The sequence below is a fragment of the Cebus imitator genome, unplaced genomic scaffold, assembly GCF_001604975.1.
Source record: "Cebus imitator isolate Cc_AM_T3 unplaced genomic scaffold, Cebus_imitator-1.0 Scaffold94, whole genome shotgun sequence".
Classification (NCBI taxonomy): Eukaryota; Metazoa; Chordata; class Mammalia; order Primates; family Cebidae; genus Cebus; species Cebus imitator.
Window position 1 is genome coordinate 6703199 of NW_016107409.1, and position 16014 is coordinate 6719212.

General features: G+C 51.3%; 2 protein-coding genes across 7 annotated transcripts in view; one reads left to right on the forward strand and one right to left on the reverse strand.

The window, feature by feature from the left end:
• Positions 1-11655, reverse strand: TNFAIP1 (TNF alpha induced protein 1). Its single transcript, XM_017536017.2, has 7 exons — positions 11315-11655; positions 7247-7565; positions 6495-6664; positions 5679-5768; positions 5551-5603; positions 4558-4753; positions 1-2677 (listed from the first exon to the last, which is right to left on the reverse strand). The coding sequence occupies exons 2-7, from the start codon at positions 7449-7451 to the stop codon at positions 2441-2443; spliced, it is 951 nt and encodes a 316-aa protein (XP_017391506.1). The 5' UTR covers positions 7452-7565; positions 11315-11655; the 3' UTR covers positions 1-2440.
• Positions 11647-16014, forward strand: part of IFT20 (intraflagellar transport 20) — a 27641-nt gene continuing 23273 nt past the window's right edge. For 2 of the 6 annotated variants that reach the window (XM_017536021.2, XM_017536020.2), the window contains exons 1-3: positions 11647-11834; positions 14963-15179; positions 15338-15466. In XM_017536021.2, the coding sequence (XP_017391510.1) occupies positions 15104-15179; positions 15338-15466 (205 nt within the window). In that variant the 5' untranslated portion in view covers positions 11647-11834; positions 14963-15103. The remainder of the gene's footprint in view (positions 11835-14962; positions 15180-15337; positions 15467-16014) is intronic. The other 4 variants (XM_037741135.1, XM_017536025.2, XM_017536024.2 and 1 more) reach the window with 4 other exon arrangements.

Below are 16014 nucleotides of genomic sequence, written 5' to 3' on the forward strand. Positions count from 1 at the left end.
TTGAGTGTAACATAATTTTATTAGAAATTAGTGTTTACTTCCATCACTTATGCTGAGCAACCAAGTATTACAGTTACGTGGTAAAGGAAAAATTCTCTCCTGCCCATGACCTGCACCATCCTTCAGGCTGACCTTGGTCACATACCAAATTCAATAAAACCCAATACTGGTCTGTGTTGTTAACAGCAGGCTGCCAGGTTTCTCAGAAACTGACAAGAAAGTTTGACCTTAATCCATACTTTTTTGTTTACTTACCCCTGGGCTGCTAAGAATTGAAAAACGCACAAAGCCAAGAGTTGCTTTCTGAATGGAGCTGTAAACTTTCAAAGAAAACCTCCAAACTTTTAAGCCACAAAGTCTGATTAAAGAAGCTGAAATCATGTCAGTGAGTTCAATGTTAGTATTTTCCTTAAGGAGATATTTTCAGAAAAGATAAATGCCCTTTCCCAGGCTACTGTGCTTTCTTGGCAAGAAAGATCCAGGCATTGAGGATGTGAATGTCAAAGAAGCAGGAACTAAAGGGGATGGGGAGGTCAAAGGCAAGCATCAAAATACCTCAGTGGGGTGCTGGGAATTTGAGTATTAAAGAATCTCAAGAGGGCAGGTGAGAAAATAGGCCAGTAGTCTCAGGCTGACACATTCCAGTCTCTGTGGGAATGCCACAAAGCCAAAGACTGAATTTGGCCAAATAAATGGATTTGTCTTTATCTTGTTACCTCAATGAGGCATAGAAGAACGAGTAGCTAATCACCAAGGTACCTGACCTGAGAGTCTTAGTGCTATTTATACATTCAAGACTGTGACTAACATAAAATGCCTGATGAGAAAGTGCCATTGCCCTTGTCCCGCCATGATATCACTTCAGGTCCTTATGAATGTCTAACCCTGGGTCTGGCATGTGGCATCAGCTATCATAAGAGTAGTCAAGAGGGATGAACTTGATAACCTGTGTTCTCTCCAGAGTGGAAAGTGGGTACTGTACGAGGCCATGTTGCTTTATTAGGCTGGCAGAACAGCGCCCTCCCTGACAGCATTCCTTTGGAAAAGAATTCAGATAAGCTGAATTCTTGTTTGGTCATGCCAAACAAAAAGGAATGAAAACCAAAGCCCTAAAGAGGAACTCACCCCCCTGGCTACTGCTTGGCGTCTCCATGGCTGAGTTACCCAACAAGGAGTGAAGGCCTTCAAGGTGCTTCAGTTGCTCCTGCCTCTCATCCTGCGTTCAGAGACACCACTGGGCAGAACCACCTCTCAGCCAGGACAAGCCAAGAGCATGGAGAGTGCGGGCAGGGAGTATATGTGTGGCCAAGCATGTGCCACCTCTGTGCAGGGGCTGCTGGGAGCACCGGGCTCTGAGATTGCTGTCCTCGGCTGATGGGCGTGCCAACCAACACCCTGCAGTACCCACAGGCTCCATGGTTTTCCTGCCGTGGCTCGTGTTTCTGGCCCCTGTGACAGCTGTTTGGCTTTACCATATGTGAGGACAGCATGGCTGGATGCCAAGGGCACTCAAGTGAATGACAAAGAACAGCCATGCTAGACCTAGGAGTCAGTGATGTGACTCTCAGATTGGGGGGCGGGAAATGTCTTTTCGCACAGGCACCCTGTTAGGACCACAGGTCCCAGCTTGGCCATCCTTCCCTCCTTGGTGCACTCTGAGTTGCTAGCCAGGCTGGCAAAGCCAGAGCTGCTCTGTTGGATTTTTTTTTTTATTGCTTCCTCTTTATCCCCTCCCTCAGATTGATTCTGCAGGGAAGTGGGGATTAGGGTAGAAAGATGTGGGTCAGGGAGAATATCAACCTCCTGAAAAACAGTACAAAGTGCTTTAAAGAAACAGATCCCACAGGCATGGAGAAGGGCCATGGGTTCTGTCATATACAGGGTTTTGGCACCCTGGAGGGCAAGAGAAATGCCTAGTTTCCTCATTATTAGACTTAGAACTATTAATTTCCTAGATTATTTATAAAAAAACTTATCAAGCCTGTGCTCAAACACCTTAGGACAAAAGACGTCCCACCTTCTGTTATGAAACTGGGCCCCTACAGCACCAGGAGCTGCCTACCCCCAGAATGAACCCATTCTCTGTGGGCCTCAGCTGAGGCCTAAGAGGCAGTAGCCCTTCCGCAGAGGGCCTAGTTGAAGGTTCTCAGCAGGAGGTGGGTCTGTCCATTTACCCCAGAGCAGAAGCAGCTCCCTGTCAGGCAGGAAGGGCGATGGTGAGCAGACAGGACAGGACTCAGTCATCCAGAAATGCTCAGGGCCAGGGCAGAGGAGTGTGGTCCCTCCCTTCTCCAGACCCTCTGACCTCCCAGCAGGGCCTGTCATGCCTCTGGGTGCTGCAGCAGAGACCCAGCCAGCAGCAGCATGGGGTGGCCAATGGGGCGGGGTTCCACAGGACGGGAGATAGGGCTTCCTGTGTTCTGACTCCCTGACGGTCTGGTCAGTCGCGATGGGTAGACTGGTGGCCGAGCTGCCGGTCATCGTAAGTGCTGTAGCGCTTGACGTGGATGCGGCGGACACGGTCCCGCAGTTCAAAGGTCTCCTCGTCTTCACTGGGGGAAGCCTGGCTGCGGCTACGGCTTGTGGCCTCCAACAAGGAGTTGTCAGGGACGCGCGGGGTCTCATAGAGTAGGACGTTGAGTGTCTCCTCATAGATTCGGGCCTCTGGGAATTCCACCTGGGGTGAGGGAGGAAGAAGACAGGGCAAGGTTTCATCTTCGAGAGGGAGCTGTGTGTCAGAGCTACTGGCCCTGAGGCTCCATAAGGCCTCTGCTACCTCTCATAAGGCAGGTGGCGGTCCATCTCTAGGGAGAGCTGGCCTCCCTCCGAAGGCGGGGTGAGGGGATGTGCTCCACAGACATGAGGACAGGGAAGACCAACACCCACGGCATCCCTGCCCCAGCCTGAGGTCAAGGGACTGGTGGGCATAGAGGGCAGGCCAGGCCTATGTCCAAACACAGCTCCACCACTTGCTAGCTGTGGGGCCTCAGGCTGAACCCTTCTGGGCTGCAGCTCCCACATGTGAAGGATAGTTCAATTCAACCCCTTAGAGTTGCTGTCAATGTTACGGGAAAGATATGACTGCTCAGCAGAAGCCTGGCACACAGCAAACCACCAAACAGAGGCACACAGAGAGCAGCTGCTCTGCTGAGTGGTTTTGCTGCCTTTCTCTGCCTGCCCGACCCAGTGTGTCGCTGCCATGACCTGCCTAGAGGAAAGAGAAAGGGAAGGCAGTCAAACACCTGAATTGTTGCCTGACCTGCTGTGTTGGACTCAGCTTCTGTTCTCTCATCTGTCACATGGGAAGAGTGGCTCTAGCCCTGCATGTCTTGCAGGTGTGTTGTGAGGGGTCACAAGGTTCATGAAAGAGAACACACTTAGGAAGGTGCCAGGTGCTGCTGCCACTTCTGCTGCAGCGTCAACAGCCACCAGAGACCTGCTCCTGAACCCTTACGCCACTGACAGGCTCAGGAGTCACCCATGCTATCGCCCGCCCTCCTACCCCTACACCAAAAACTGTGGGAGGAAGCAGGGCCCCCTGTAAGCTGCCCTTCCCCAAACCCTCTGGAGACCTTCCAGCTGGAGGCACCTGAGTAGTTTGGGGGTCGGCAAGGTGTGTGGCAAGTCTGGCTACTTTGAGCTCTTCACACCATATGGCCCTTCCTGGATGACCTGCTATCCACCCCAGCAGATCATGTCAGGACATGCACTCACAGGAGGCAGCTACTCTCTGGGGTAACTGACTGTAGGCTGGGGGAGAGAGGCCAGCTGAGTTTCTGATAACTGTCACCTATCAAATGCCTCATGTGTACCTGGCAGTAAGCTGATTAGCCAGAAACCCCCAGCTAATGGGGGCCAGTGAGGAGATTTCATTATTATTAAGAGTGTTTGGAGATGGAGTCTTGCTATTTTGCTTAGGCTGGCCTCAAACTCCTGGGCTTAAGGGATCTTCCCACTGCAGCTTCCTGAGTAGTAGCTGGGACTACAGGCATGTGCCATGATGCCCGGCTAATTTTTGTATTTTTTAGGGTTTCACCATGTTGTCCGGGGTGGTCTCGAACTCCTGGGCTCAAGTGATGTGCCTGCCTCTGTCCCTGGCTCAGACAGGAGATCTGAACAGCTTTCTAACACAAAAGCCCAAGCTATTTCTACACCACACTGCTGCTCTCAAGAGTTGTATCCTTTTCATATCTCGTTCAATTCATACTGTCATCCCCATGTCTGCAAATGAGGAACCCGAGGCCCAGGTGGCTTAAGTGGCTTATCCAAATTCAGAAAACTGGCAAGTGGGCCAACTTCAAAGACCCAGTCCTTCTCACTGTACCAGGCTGTTCCCTGCTAGTCAGCGGCCCTCGCCCTGAGCTCTCAGAAACAAAGTGGTTCCTGTCCATTCCCCACACCCTTTGTTCTGGCTTTGTCCTTGCCCAGCACGTTGTGTTTGGAAAGAAGAGCAAAGTGTGTGCCCCTTTTGCCCTTTGCTGGTCACACCCCGAACATGCCCCCCACAGTGGGTATGTGTCCTCCCCTCCCCCACCCATGCAGGGGGAAGCCCCGCACCTTGGTCTGCTTCTTCTCTGTGGCATACACGATGGAGGTACAGCACACCTCTGCCAGCTTACGGCCCTGGCCATAGAAGGACCAGCAGCAGATCTCATCGCCAATAACGTCCTTGATGAAGAGCACGCGGCCGTTGAAGCGCAAGGAGAGCTTGTCAAACAGCTCGATGTTTTTCAGCAGGTGGTCGTCAGAGTTGCTGAAAAACCCGGGAGGGCCAGCAGGCCTGGGAATGAGGCTGCAGCCCAAGGGAACGTGCTAGGGCAAGTGGGGCCCTCCCCTCTCTCTCTTCCCTGTGCTGTCCTGCTGAAACGAAGGCAAGACACCAGGGGGCCAGGACAGAAAGGGCCATGGGGCACCCTATGGGTTGGAGAGCCTTTGAGGAAAAGGAACTGAGTTGGTTTTAAGTCAAAGCAGGGACAGCTGAGGGAAGTCTCCCCTCACTAAGCCTGGAAGGAAGGAGGCGACACTGCTATTTCAGTGGGAGGTGTTCCTTCCCTTACTGTGGGGGTGACAGTGGCAATGTACCTGTCCACAGGGAGTCATACGGAGGGTTTGGGACTCTGAACCTGCAGCCACCTGTGTCTACCTTACTGTGGCCTATGGAGAGAACATGGACTGCAGCGTGTGGGGAGGGAATCAGCTCAGTGTGAACTACACAGGCTGGCTCAGGGGGACTCCCAGCTCACTGGCCTCCTAGCATCCCTGCCACCCAGTAAGATAACACGTGTGAAAACACCTACCATGCTGCCTTCGTGATTCATGCTGAGGGTGCACTTCACCTTCAATCATTTATATCCCAGCCAGGGCACCCTGCCGAGTTCCAAAGACCTCTGTCCCAATTTCCTTTCTACTTTCTGTTCTTCTCCCACTTAGCATAACCAGTTCCAACACCCAGCCCAGACCCACGCCGACCATGCTGGGAGTGCAGGCAGCTTCCCTTGGGTCTGCTGCCCAGTGTCTGCTCCGGCCGCTCAGCCGTCTGAGCCACCCTACCTGGTGTAGGAATACTTGTTGTTGCTTCTGTTGTACAGCAGCTTCACCACGGGCTGTGAAGGAGGACAGAGTGAGGGCCGGGACAGGGGCCTGGCCTCCCCGGCCCGCAGCTCTCCAGGTCCCGGTACCTTGGTGGAGGATTCGATGAGCCGCTCCTCCTCCTTCAGGGATGTGATGATGGGGATGTTGCACACGGGCTGGTAGGAGTCCTTCTTATCCTGGGTGACATACAACAGAGAACCCTCTTTGGGATCTTCTGCTTCCCAGGCTTAGCCAGGTACCTCTGAAGCCCCTATGCCATGGCCACCCCCTGCTTGGTGAGGAAGTGTCAGACTCAGATCATGAGGCCCCTGGCAATAGAAACTGCCAGATGGAAAACAGACCCCCATTTAGAAAACCTAAGATCCCGGCCAGGCATGGTAGCTCATGCCTGTAATCCCAGCACTTTGGGAGGCTGAGGCAGGTGGATCACTTGAGCCCAGTAGTTTGAGACCAGTCTGGGAAACATGGTGAAACTCCATCTCTACAAAAAATACAAAGATTAGCCGGGTGACATGGCATGTGCCTGTAGTCCCAGCTACTCCGAAGGCCAAGGCAGCAGAATCACTTGAATCCAGGAAGTGGAGGTTGCAGTGAGCCGAGATTGTACCACTGCACTCCAGCCTGGGTGACAGGAGTGAAAACCTGTTCCAAAAAAAAGAGAGAGAAAACCAAAAATCCAGGTACCAAAGCATAGAGACCAGAAGCGGGGCCTACTCACACTGCCAAGGGTGAAACCTGGCGGCCAGGTCGGTGGGCCTGGGTGACAGCTCACTGGCTTCATAAGTTTGCACTCACCAACCATGCCTCCCACACAACCTGCCAGGAACCACAGTCCTCCATCCCACAAGAAGGGGCAACTCCTGACCTTGTCCATCCCGCCCCACCCCACCCCACCTGTGTACCTGCAGGGCACTCTGGCACATGTTCACCAGCCCCTGGATGAGGTAATACTTTGCTTCAGCCATCAATTCCTTGATTTCTTGCCGGTTCTGAGGGAGGGTGATGGTGTCATCTCGAAGGTAATTCAAAATGGTGCCAAAGTGCTTTCCACATCGGTCTATGAGGATCCAGCCTAGGGACGCAGACGGCCCTACATGATTAGTTTGCCACCAGGTACCTCCAAGGCAGGCAAAGACCACCTGACGAGCTGGTGGCAGTTGGCAGGTGGCAGGAAAGGGGCTCCCCGAGCACAGAGCTCTCGTGCAGGGTGACGGAGGTGGGGATGGAGGTTCTAGCACTCGGGCCCACGGCTGCTCTTCACCCTTCCTCCCTGAAACCCAGAACTGGCACACCCCATGGGAGAGTCAGGCCTCCAGGCTGTGGAGGCTACTGGGGCCTAGGCTTAGGGCGCCAGGGCCAGCCCAACACAGAAGCCACCCGCCGCTGCTAGCTTCTGCCCGCTGCCCAGTCTTAAGGTGATGGCCCCTATGAGAATCTTGTCCTATTTGAATATTTTAAAAGGATGGCTCTTCTTCCTGAAAAATGCATAAACATATAGCACTCCATGCACAACTTCAAGAATTCCGAAGCTCTACTAGGGACTCCACCCTCCACAAGGTGAAGAGGAAAAGTGACCCTGAATTCTAGATCTGGTCATTTCCCCGGGAACCCCTCCTGCCCTCCCTACCCTGCACAGCAAGCCCTGACGCCTCACCTTCTTTGTCAGTCAGCACCTCCATGCGCCCGCTGAACATGGCCTTGAGCATGGTGTCGTGCCGGGTCAGGGCCCGCACAGTGGTGTAGTACAGGGAGCCGCCCACGTTCAGCTGGATGTACTTGTTGCCCAGCCCTCCTCCCTTGAAGCCGCTGAGCTTGGGCTTGGCCCCCGAGGCCGGGCACAGGCAGGTGTCCCCCGACATCTCCCGCTGCAGGTAGATCACCACACGGCAGGAGGTAGGCTTGGAAGGCTCCGCCGTGGTGGAAAGGGTCACAAGTGAGTGGCCAGTGGAGGCCACAGCCTCATACTCTCTGTGCTGTACAGGGGAGATGGGAGAGAGGACACGAGTCAGCTGAGAGAGCCCTCAGACCAGGAACGGACAAAAGCAGAGACTTGACCATATCATTCTCTCCTTGACAAGCCCAAGCACCACTCACTGGCAGAGACTGAGTCCCTGCCATTTTGTTTTCTTTTTTTTTTCCTTAGAGACAGGGTCTCACTCTGTCACCCAGGCTGGAGTGCAGGATGCCATCTTGGATCACTGCAGCCTCTGCCTCCTGGGCTCAGGTGATCCTCCCACCTCAGCCTCCTGAGTAGTTGGGACCACAGGTGCCTGCCACTATGCCCAGCTAATTTTCTTTTTTTTGGGTAGAGACAGGGTTTTACCATGTTGCCCAGGCTGGTCTTGAATTCTTAAGCGCAAGCGATCTGCCCACGTCAATGTCCCAAAGTGCTGGGATTATAACTGTGAGTAACTGCATCTGGTCTCCCTGCCATTTTTACTATACCAGAAACTGGGGCTGGGAGCAGTCTCCCGGATCCCTGCCCTGGTCACCTCACCAGCCTCCCTGAGACTCAGCTCCACTCAGGGCAGCAAGGAAGACAAGCAAACCCATGGAACCAGTCAGAGAGGGCCAGAGGAACAGAACACCCTAGGGATCTACCAGTCCGATTCCGGTGACCCTCTTGTCAAGGTTCCCAGGATCCCAGACTTTCAGCCAAGCCTACTGGGAATCCGGGCAGCCTAGGAGTTTCCCAGGAGCCAGAGGGACAGGATGCACTTCCTTTCTAAAGATTCCAGCCTCAGGAGCAATCTGCGCCAGTGTTTATTCTGAGCACCACCGAGAGTCTGGCTTCAGGAAGGAAAGTAAAAGCAGCTTCAGGAGAGAATGCAGTGAGCCAGGGTGGAGGGCGCTGGCCAGCGTTCTTGGCGTAGGTTACCTGGGCTTCAGCTGGGGCTTTCTGACCTTCCCTTTTCTTGGCACCAGCCTTGTCCCAAGTTCCTGAAACCGTCGCCATTTTTGAGGGAAGAATATAGATGCCTATTTTTGTCTCTTTTTCCTGAGAGGGAGCTTAGCACTACTCTCCTACCTCCCAATAAGAATGGCAGAAGAAAGGACTAGAAAAGATCAGATGAAAAATCTAAAAACAACAAGGTACGCTGTGTGCTGCCACATGCCTGTACTCCCTGCTACTCAGTAGGCTGTGGTGGGAGACTGCTTGAGCCCAGGAGTCAAGACCAGCCTGGGCAACATAGCAAGACCGCATCTCTAGAAAGAAAAATTAAAATTAAAATAATAAAGTGATTTGGAAATTAAAACACTAACAGGAGTTCATAGGAGGGAGGAGAAAAGAAAGCAAAACCAGCTACTCCTCATGATTTAGATTCTATATTATGTTTTTGGCTTTCTGAAGCATCACTAAAATTCATTTGCTGGAGAAACAACCTATCATAAAATTCACTGCAATGCTTACTGTGTGCCGGGTACCATTCTTGGCATTTAATATATATTAGCCCATTTAACTCATTCAGCAATTAAATTATTGAGTACCCTGCTATGCTAGGCAGTAGGGAATGGTGAAAAGATACTGTCTTTGCCTTCAAACAGTTCAAAGAGGCATCATAATGTTAACAGGAATTTTTAAAAAGAGAGTTAGCATTTATTGTATTCCTACATGTCAGGCACTGGATACTCAGGACAGAACAAATATAGAAAGTCATGTCCACATGGAACTTACATTTTAGTGGAAGGAACAAGACTATAAATAAGGACCCGAATAAACAAGTAGATAATTCCAGAAGGTGATGAATGCAATAAAGATAATAATACAGTGATAAGAGAGTGATTAGGGAGAGGCATTAATTCAGACAGAGGGACAGGAAAAGCATCTTTGGGAAGGTGACAATTCAGCTGAGGTTTGAAGAGAGCATTCTAGACAGGCAGAAGAGTAAGTACAAAGTTCCTGCTAGAAACAAGTTTTAGGGGCCGGGTGTGGTGGCTCACGCCTGTAATTCCAGCACTTTGGGAGGCCAGAGCAGGTGGACTGCTTGAGCCCAGGAGTTTAATACCAGTCTGGGCAACATAGTGAGACTGTCTCTACAAATAAGAAAACTAGCCAAACATGGTGGCTCGTGCCTGTGGTCCCAGCTGCTGAGGAGGCTGAAGTGGGATGATTGCTTGAGCCTGGACATGTCAGCCTGGGTGACATAAGGAAATCTCATCTCAACAACAACAAAAAGAAACAAGTTTTAGGATCAGAAATAGGGTCATAACAGCTGATGCACCGAAAGTAGGGAAAAGTTGGTTTGGGATCGAGTCAGGGAAGGCTAGATGATTTCAAAGTTTGGATTTTATACTAATTGCAATATAGTATATGAATCAATCGGAGGACTGCAAGCAAGGGAGTGATAGGATCTGACTTGCTTGTAGCGTATTTTGAAAAGATAACTTGCTGCTGGGTAGAGAATGAATTGTAAAGGTGCAAGAGAGAAAGTGGGAAGACCAGAGGAAGCAGTAGTCTAGGCAAGAAGAGATGATGGCGGCCTGGACCACAGTGGTGATAATGGAGACAAAAGAAGTGGAATGATTTCACCTACTGCTCGTCACATGTGGGAGTTTAGAGTCGCTCATCTCTTGTAAGTGCAACCCAGAAGCAGGACATTGGTTTCCCAAGTTTACTGCTGTGTCCCCTAACCGTGCTTAGCACAGTGCCATGCACATTTTAAATATTTAACATATGTCATTTTGTTAGATTGAAATTGTCCCTGAAAAGATTTAGGTAAAATGTCCCTGGGAAAAACGTCCAAGGAAGTGGACAGCCAGAGTGGGTGCTGTGTGAAGCAGTGAATTACTTTGGCGGGTTATCTGGGAGAGCCTTTCACTTGCCACAGGGATTGGGTATGGGAAGTGAGCCCTCACCAGGAGGCTGCCAGTGACTAAGAAACACTAGACTGGTATGAGATCACCTTCCCTTTTTACGCCCACCTCAAAGGAATAAGTCCACCTCCCTAACAGGTATTAGCAAGTTCCCTGTGTATTCTGCGTCTAGCCCCAGTTTTCCCAGGATCAGAGAAAACACACATACATGTTCTGCCAAAGCAAAGGAACTCAAAGGATAGGCCTGCCAAGACAGGTCGACGGATTCAGAACAATCAATTCCTTTTCTACAGAGCAATTGCTTTGAGCCCCTGGATGACGTCAATCAGATTCCGCTCAGACCAATTGGTTCCAGGAATCCTGTGGCCGGTGACGCCCCAGAAGGTAATTCCAATGAGAATGAAGTTTCCACTCATAGCCACAGTGCTCTTCCTTCCGCACTTTGGGAGTGGATATTGGGGATGCCTGGGGCTAGGGGCGGATCCGTGGCTCACTCAGCGAAGCTAATGGAAACCCAAGCAGAACGAACAAAGGGCAAACAGCCGCGGCGGTGGAAAGAGGGGGGGTCTAAAAGGAAGAAGGACCCAGAAATCCGCCAGATACAGAGGACCGCGTGGGGAAAGCTGAGGGCTAGAGTGGGCGGATCTAGCAGAAACCCTAAGTGTAAAGGTTAAGCGTCACCCAAAAAGTCCTGGGAAATGTGGTCGGTGTGGGCTCTTCCCTAGCTCGGGCCACTTCTCACTACCGGGAAACCCACACCGGTTCTCACGCCCACCCTCTGTGAGAGATCGGAGCTCTCCATCTCCCCTACGCCGCCCCACGCCTTTTCCCCAGGACCCAGGCTCGCTTTGCTCCAGCAGGGGCAGTCCATCCCTTCCCCGAGGGCATCGGCGGGCCCGGCTCTCACCGTCCCCGGGGGCGCCTCTCCTCTCAGCTGGGGGGCCAGTGGACTCCAAGCCGCCCCTAGCCTGCAGCCGCCTGCCCACCAGCAGTCCCGAGCTGTGAGCTCACATCCTGCGCTCGCTGACTCCGCCTGGAGTGCGACCCAGCCCCGCCGGCTGTGGAGCCTGAGACTACAAGGGCCGGCATGCCTAGCGCTCTATACGGGAAGGGTGGAGTCGGAATTCCCCGAGAGTCTTCGCGGTAAGACAAGGGCAAAGCCACTTCCGGCGGCCTTGCCGGCGCTAAGGCTTCTGCGTCTTGTAGGCCCGGCCTCCCCTCGGGCCTTTGTTTCCCAGCAGGCTCCGTGGCATGGGGGCTGTAAGTGCTTCCGGGGTCAGGAAGGTAGTGACGTCGTGGGTAAACAGGTTCTGTAGCCGTGGCAGCGGCCCTGACAGGCTGGCTGAGTACCGGCTACCGCCGACCCGGGAGAAGTTGCCGTCTACATCAGCCTGGGCTGCAGTGCGCTGGCGCCGCGGGGCCAGCAGGTAGGCTGACCTCGGGTAGGGGGACGCGGGCGGATCAGGGGCGAGAGGAGCCTGACAGGCCCGCGTCCTGAAGAAAGGTAGTCCCGAGCGGAAAGAGAAGTGGGAATTCCGCCCCACTCTCGGGGGGTGCCTTCCCACCCAGCTTAGGCCTGGAGTTTGATGCGTTGATGCTTGCGACGATCTTATGAGGAAACTGCGGCTTGGATAAGTTCGGGGAGTTTACAGAGTAAAGTGTCGGCTCGCAGGGCCTCGCACGCATCTGGGAGAGCCGGGGCGCAGAGAGTGTGCCACCGCATATACTCAGGGAGCTTAGTCCTAGGTCCTAGCTCTTGGGCCAGGTGTTGCTCAGATGCTCAGACACGCATGTGGTGGGTGCTGGTAGAGAATCTGCGAGCTCTTTGCCTGCACACCTTCTTCCATCTTACCTCTCTCTTTAAGCTAGCCCCTCCATCAGATAGGGGCCAAGCCAGATTCATGGGAGTCAGGCCTGACTCGTTTTTCTCTTATCCTCAAACTTCCACATTCAATCAGTCCCTACTGAGCCCCATCAACTCGACTTACAAAACATCGCAACTCGGAACACTTGTCTTCAGCTGCCAGCCTTGGTTACTGTAATAATCTCTTATCTGTTTACACGGTCATTCATTCCACAAACATTTACTGAGTGCCAGTTATGTGTGGGCGCATGCTAGGTGCTAGGGTTACAGTGATGAATAAGGTAGGTAGGGCCTTGCCCTCTCGTTCCCTTCAATCCGTTCTCCAGGCAGAGCAAAAGCGATCTTTCTAAATCTGTCTTGGTCTGCTGAGAACCCGCTGGCTGCCTATTACTGCCTCTTTTAGAGCCTTCCACGGAAGGCTCTTACCTCCTTATGTAGCCTCACTCTGTTGATTCTCTTGCTCAGTTTCAGTTCTTGGAATGCATCAAATTTCCTCTTACCTCAGGATCTTCACATATGTGTTTCCTTCTGCCTGCACTGCCTTGCTTCCCCTTTCACTTGACAAACTTTTGAACAGTCTTTAGGTCTCAGTTACATCGTTTTTTCAGAAGGCCTCTGTTGGCATTCCCCTCCAACACTGCCCCCCATGAACTGTGTCCTCCTGCTGCACTTCACATATCCTCACAGCACGGACTCAGTGGGCGTTTCTGAATAAATGCATGCTCTTAGGGAAGGGAGTGGAAGTTGAATCGAATGTTTGCTCCCTCATGTTACTTGAATCTTTCTGGAGCAGCTGGTCAGATTAATGACCTCGTAGCTGCAAAAGATTTTGTTTGTTTTGGTTTTTTTTGAGACAGGGTCTCTCTCACTCTCACTCTGTTGCCCAGGCTGGAGTGCAGTGGTGTGAACACAGCTCACTGCAGCCTCTACCTCCTGGGCTCAAGCGATCCTCCCAGCTCAGCCTCCCAGGTAGCTAGGACTACAGGCACACGCCACCAGGCCCAGCTATTTAAAAATTTTTTTGTAGAGTTGGTATTTTGCCGCATTGCCCAGACTGGTTTCAAATTCCTATGCCCAAGTGATACTGCCACCTTGGCCTCTCAAAGTGCTGGGATTATAGGCATGAGTACCTCACTGGCCAGCATTTTTTTTTTTTTTTTTTTGAGACATAGTCTTGCTCTATCATCCAGGCTGGAGTGCAGTGGTGTGATCTTGGCTCACTGCAACCTCCACCTCCTGGGCTCGAGTGATTCTCCTGCCTCAGCCTGGGATTACAGGTGCATGCCACCACACCCAGCTAATTTTTGCATTTTTAGTAGAGACAGGGTTTCACCATGTTGGTCAGGCTGATCTTGAACTCCTGACCTCATGATCCGCCTGACTCGACCACCCAAAGTGCTAGGATTACAGGCCTGAGACGCTGAGCCCAGCCAGCCAGATCTTTTTTTAAAGCCCTATTATAAGGAAGCTTCAGATGATTAAAATGCTTCAAAATGAAGATGCTAGCTCACTTACATCAGTGGATTTCCTTGAGGCCAAAGACCAGAGTCGTATACAGACAGCCCATAGATATGTTTTAGTTGGCCCACACAGTGTTGGTGGGTTTTCCCCCTTACTTTAAATTTTTGATATACATACCAACATTGAGACATTGGATTTCTGGTCCTCTTGAAAACCAGAAGTTCTGGAAACAGTGAGACTTAAATCTTTTCTAACCATTGCTCCTCCTGTGGCACCTGGACAGACACCCATAGAATCACCCCATTCAGAACAGGACTTCTCTAAGGAAGATGGGAAACAGGTGAGGCTGGGGACACTGGGGGCAGAGGGGAGGGGCTGGTGCAGGTCCAGGTGATGGTAGTCTTTAGAGCACCTGGGTTTTAGAATTGGCATAGCAGCCAATTGCTAGATGTAACTAGCATTGCCTCCCTTTTTAAACAGGTCATATGCTGTCAGTTTTAATTTTGTGTATGTGTGGAATTTTTTGAGCCAGAATGAGGATGACTTTTCAGTATTTCCTTTCCAGAATTGAGGCATCCTTTGGATCAGAAATGGAAGGTGGCCTGGAAAGGGAGAAGATATCTTTGTTAGTTCTCTGCTACCTACAGACAGAAATCCAAACTCCTTAGCTTGGCATACGGGGTCTTCCTGCTCTGGCAGCAGCCCACCTTTCCAGCTCCATGCTTTTTCCTTTCATTCTTAGGCAGGATTGGTCCTTTCAGTGACTTCAGGCCTTTGTCCATGCTGTTTTCTTTTTGGAATACCTATCTCTGGCCTCCTGACTTGATATGTTCTTGCTGATACTTCATTCCTTTTTGTGTTTTCTGCTAGAAAGAGAATGACCCAACTTTGATTCCTAATTCAGGCGAGTGTACAATATGCTGTAGCATACGTTTTGAGTAATATTCTTACTCCTTTGTATTTTTTAGCCATAATTTTTAATTCATGCAGATTGCTTTTTTGCTTTATGTGTATGTATTTGAGAAGCCTTCTCGTGCTTCTGGGTACATAACTGGTGATATATAAAGTCAGTTCACTTATGGCTCACAACTTAGTTCAGCTGTCACTCCTTCATGAACGGCTCTGTCCTCTTCCAGCCCTTTACTGATGTTTCTAAACAAGCATTTAACACAGTATGACTTTTCAGTTTCCATGTCTGCCTTCCCCCAGCTAAACTATGTGTTCTTCCAGGGCGGGGAACGCGTTGCATTCATCTTTGTACCCCGAGCATCTAGTAGTGTTGGCATATAGTAGGCACTCAAGAAATGTGTGTGGAATGAACGATGCCTGTGACAAGCAAGCGGACTTTATTCTTTCCTGACCCTTGCTCCTATGACACACCTCCTCCTGACTGCCACTGTCACCCCTTCAGAGCAGAACTCCTCTAGGGAACCCGGATGGGAAACAGGTGAGGCTCAGTGACGTGGTGGCAGAGGGAACAGGGAGCCTTTGGAACATCTGGGTTTTTGGCATTGGTGTCCAACAGTAGGAGTGGGGCTGGCTTGGCAGCAGGAATTTCCGTAGGTGTCTGGGGAGTGATTAGGGATTGGGCTGCTTTCTTTGCAGCTATGGCCAAGGACATCCTGGGTGAAGCAGGGCTGCACTTTGATGAACTGAACAAGCTGCGGGTGTTGGACCCAGAGGTTACCCAGCAGACCATAGAGCTGAAGGAAGAGTGCAAAGACTTTGTGGACAGTGAGTATCATTTGGGGAGATACCATGCCACTCGGCTTTGAGCCGGCATTCCAACTGTACCCCATGCTTATCCCTGACTGCAGCTCTTGGCCCTGCTATGATGGAGCTGCTGTCTCTTGAGTTCCCACGTGCCACCCTTCTCTACTTGCCTCTTATGCTCTCATGTGGTCCCCAGCAGAGCACCAGTCAAACCAAACACTGGGATGGGGAGGGGAGGTGCTTTTAGATATGCCACCTTTCATTTCTTGCTCTTAGAAACCTTAAATTTCTAGGCCGGGCATGGTGGCTCATGCCTGTAATCCAAGCACTTTGGAGGCCAAGGTGGGTGGATCACCTGAGGTCGGGAGTTCAAGACCAGCCTGACCAACATGGTAAAACCTCGTCTTATTTTAAAAAAATAAAAATAAAAGAAAGAAAGAAAGAAAGAAAGAAAGAAAGAAAGAAAGAAAGAACATAGAAGAGCAGGAGAAATAAATCACTGGCAATAACTAATCATAGAGAGGTCCATATATATCCAGGGCCAGCCCTGTAATGTTCTTCCTCAGTCA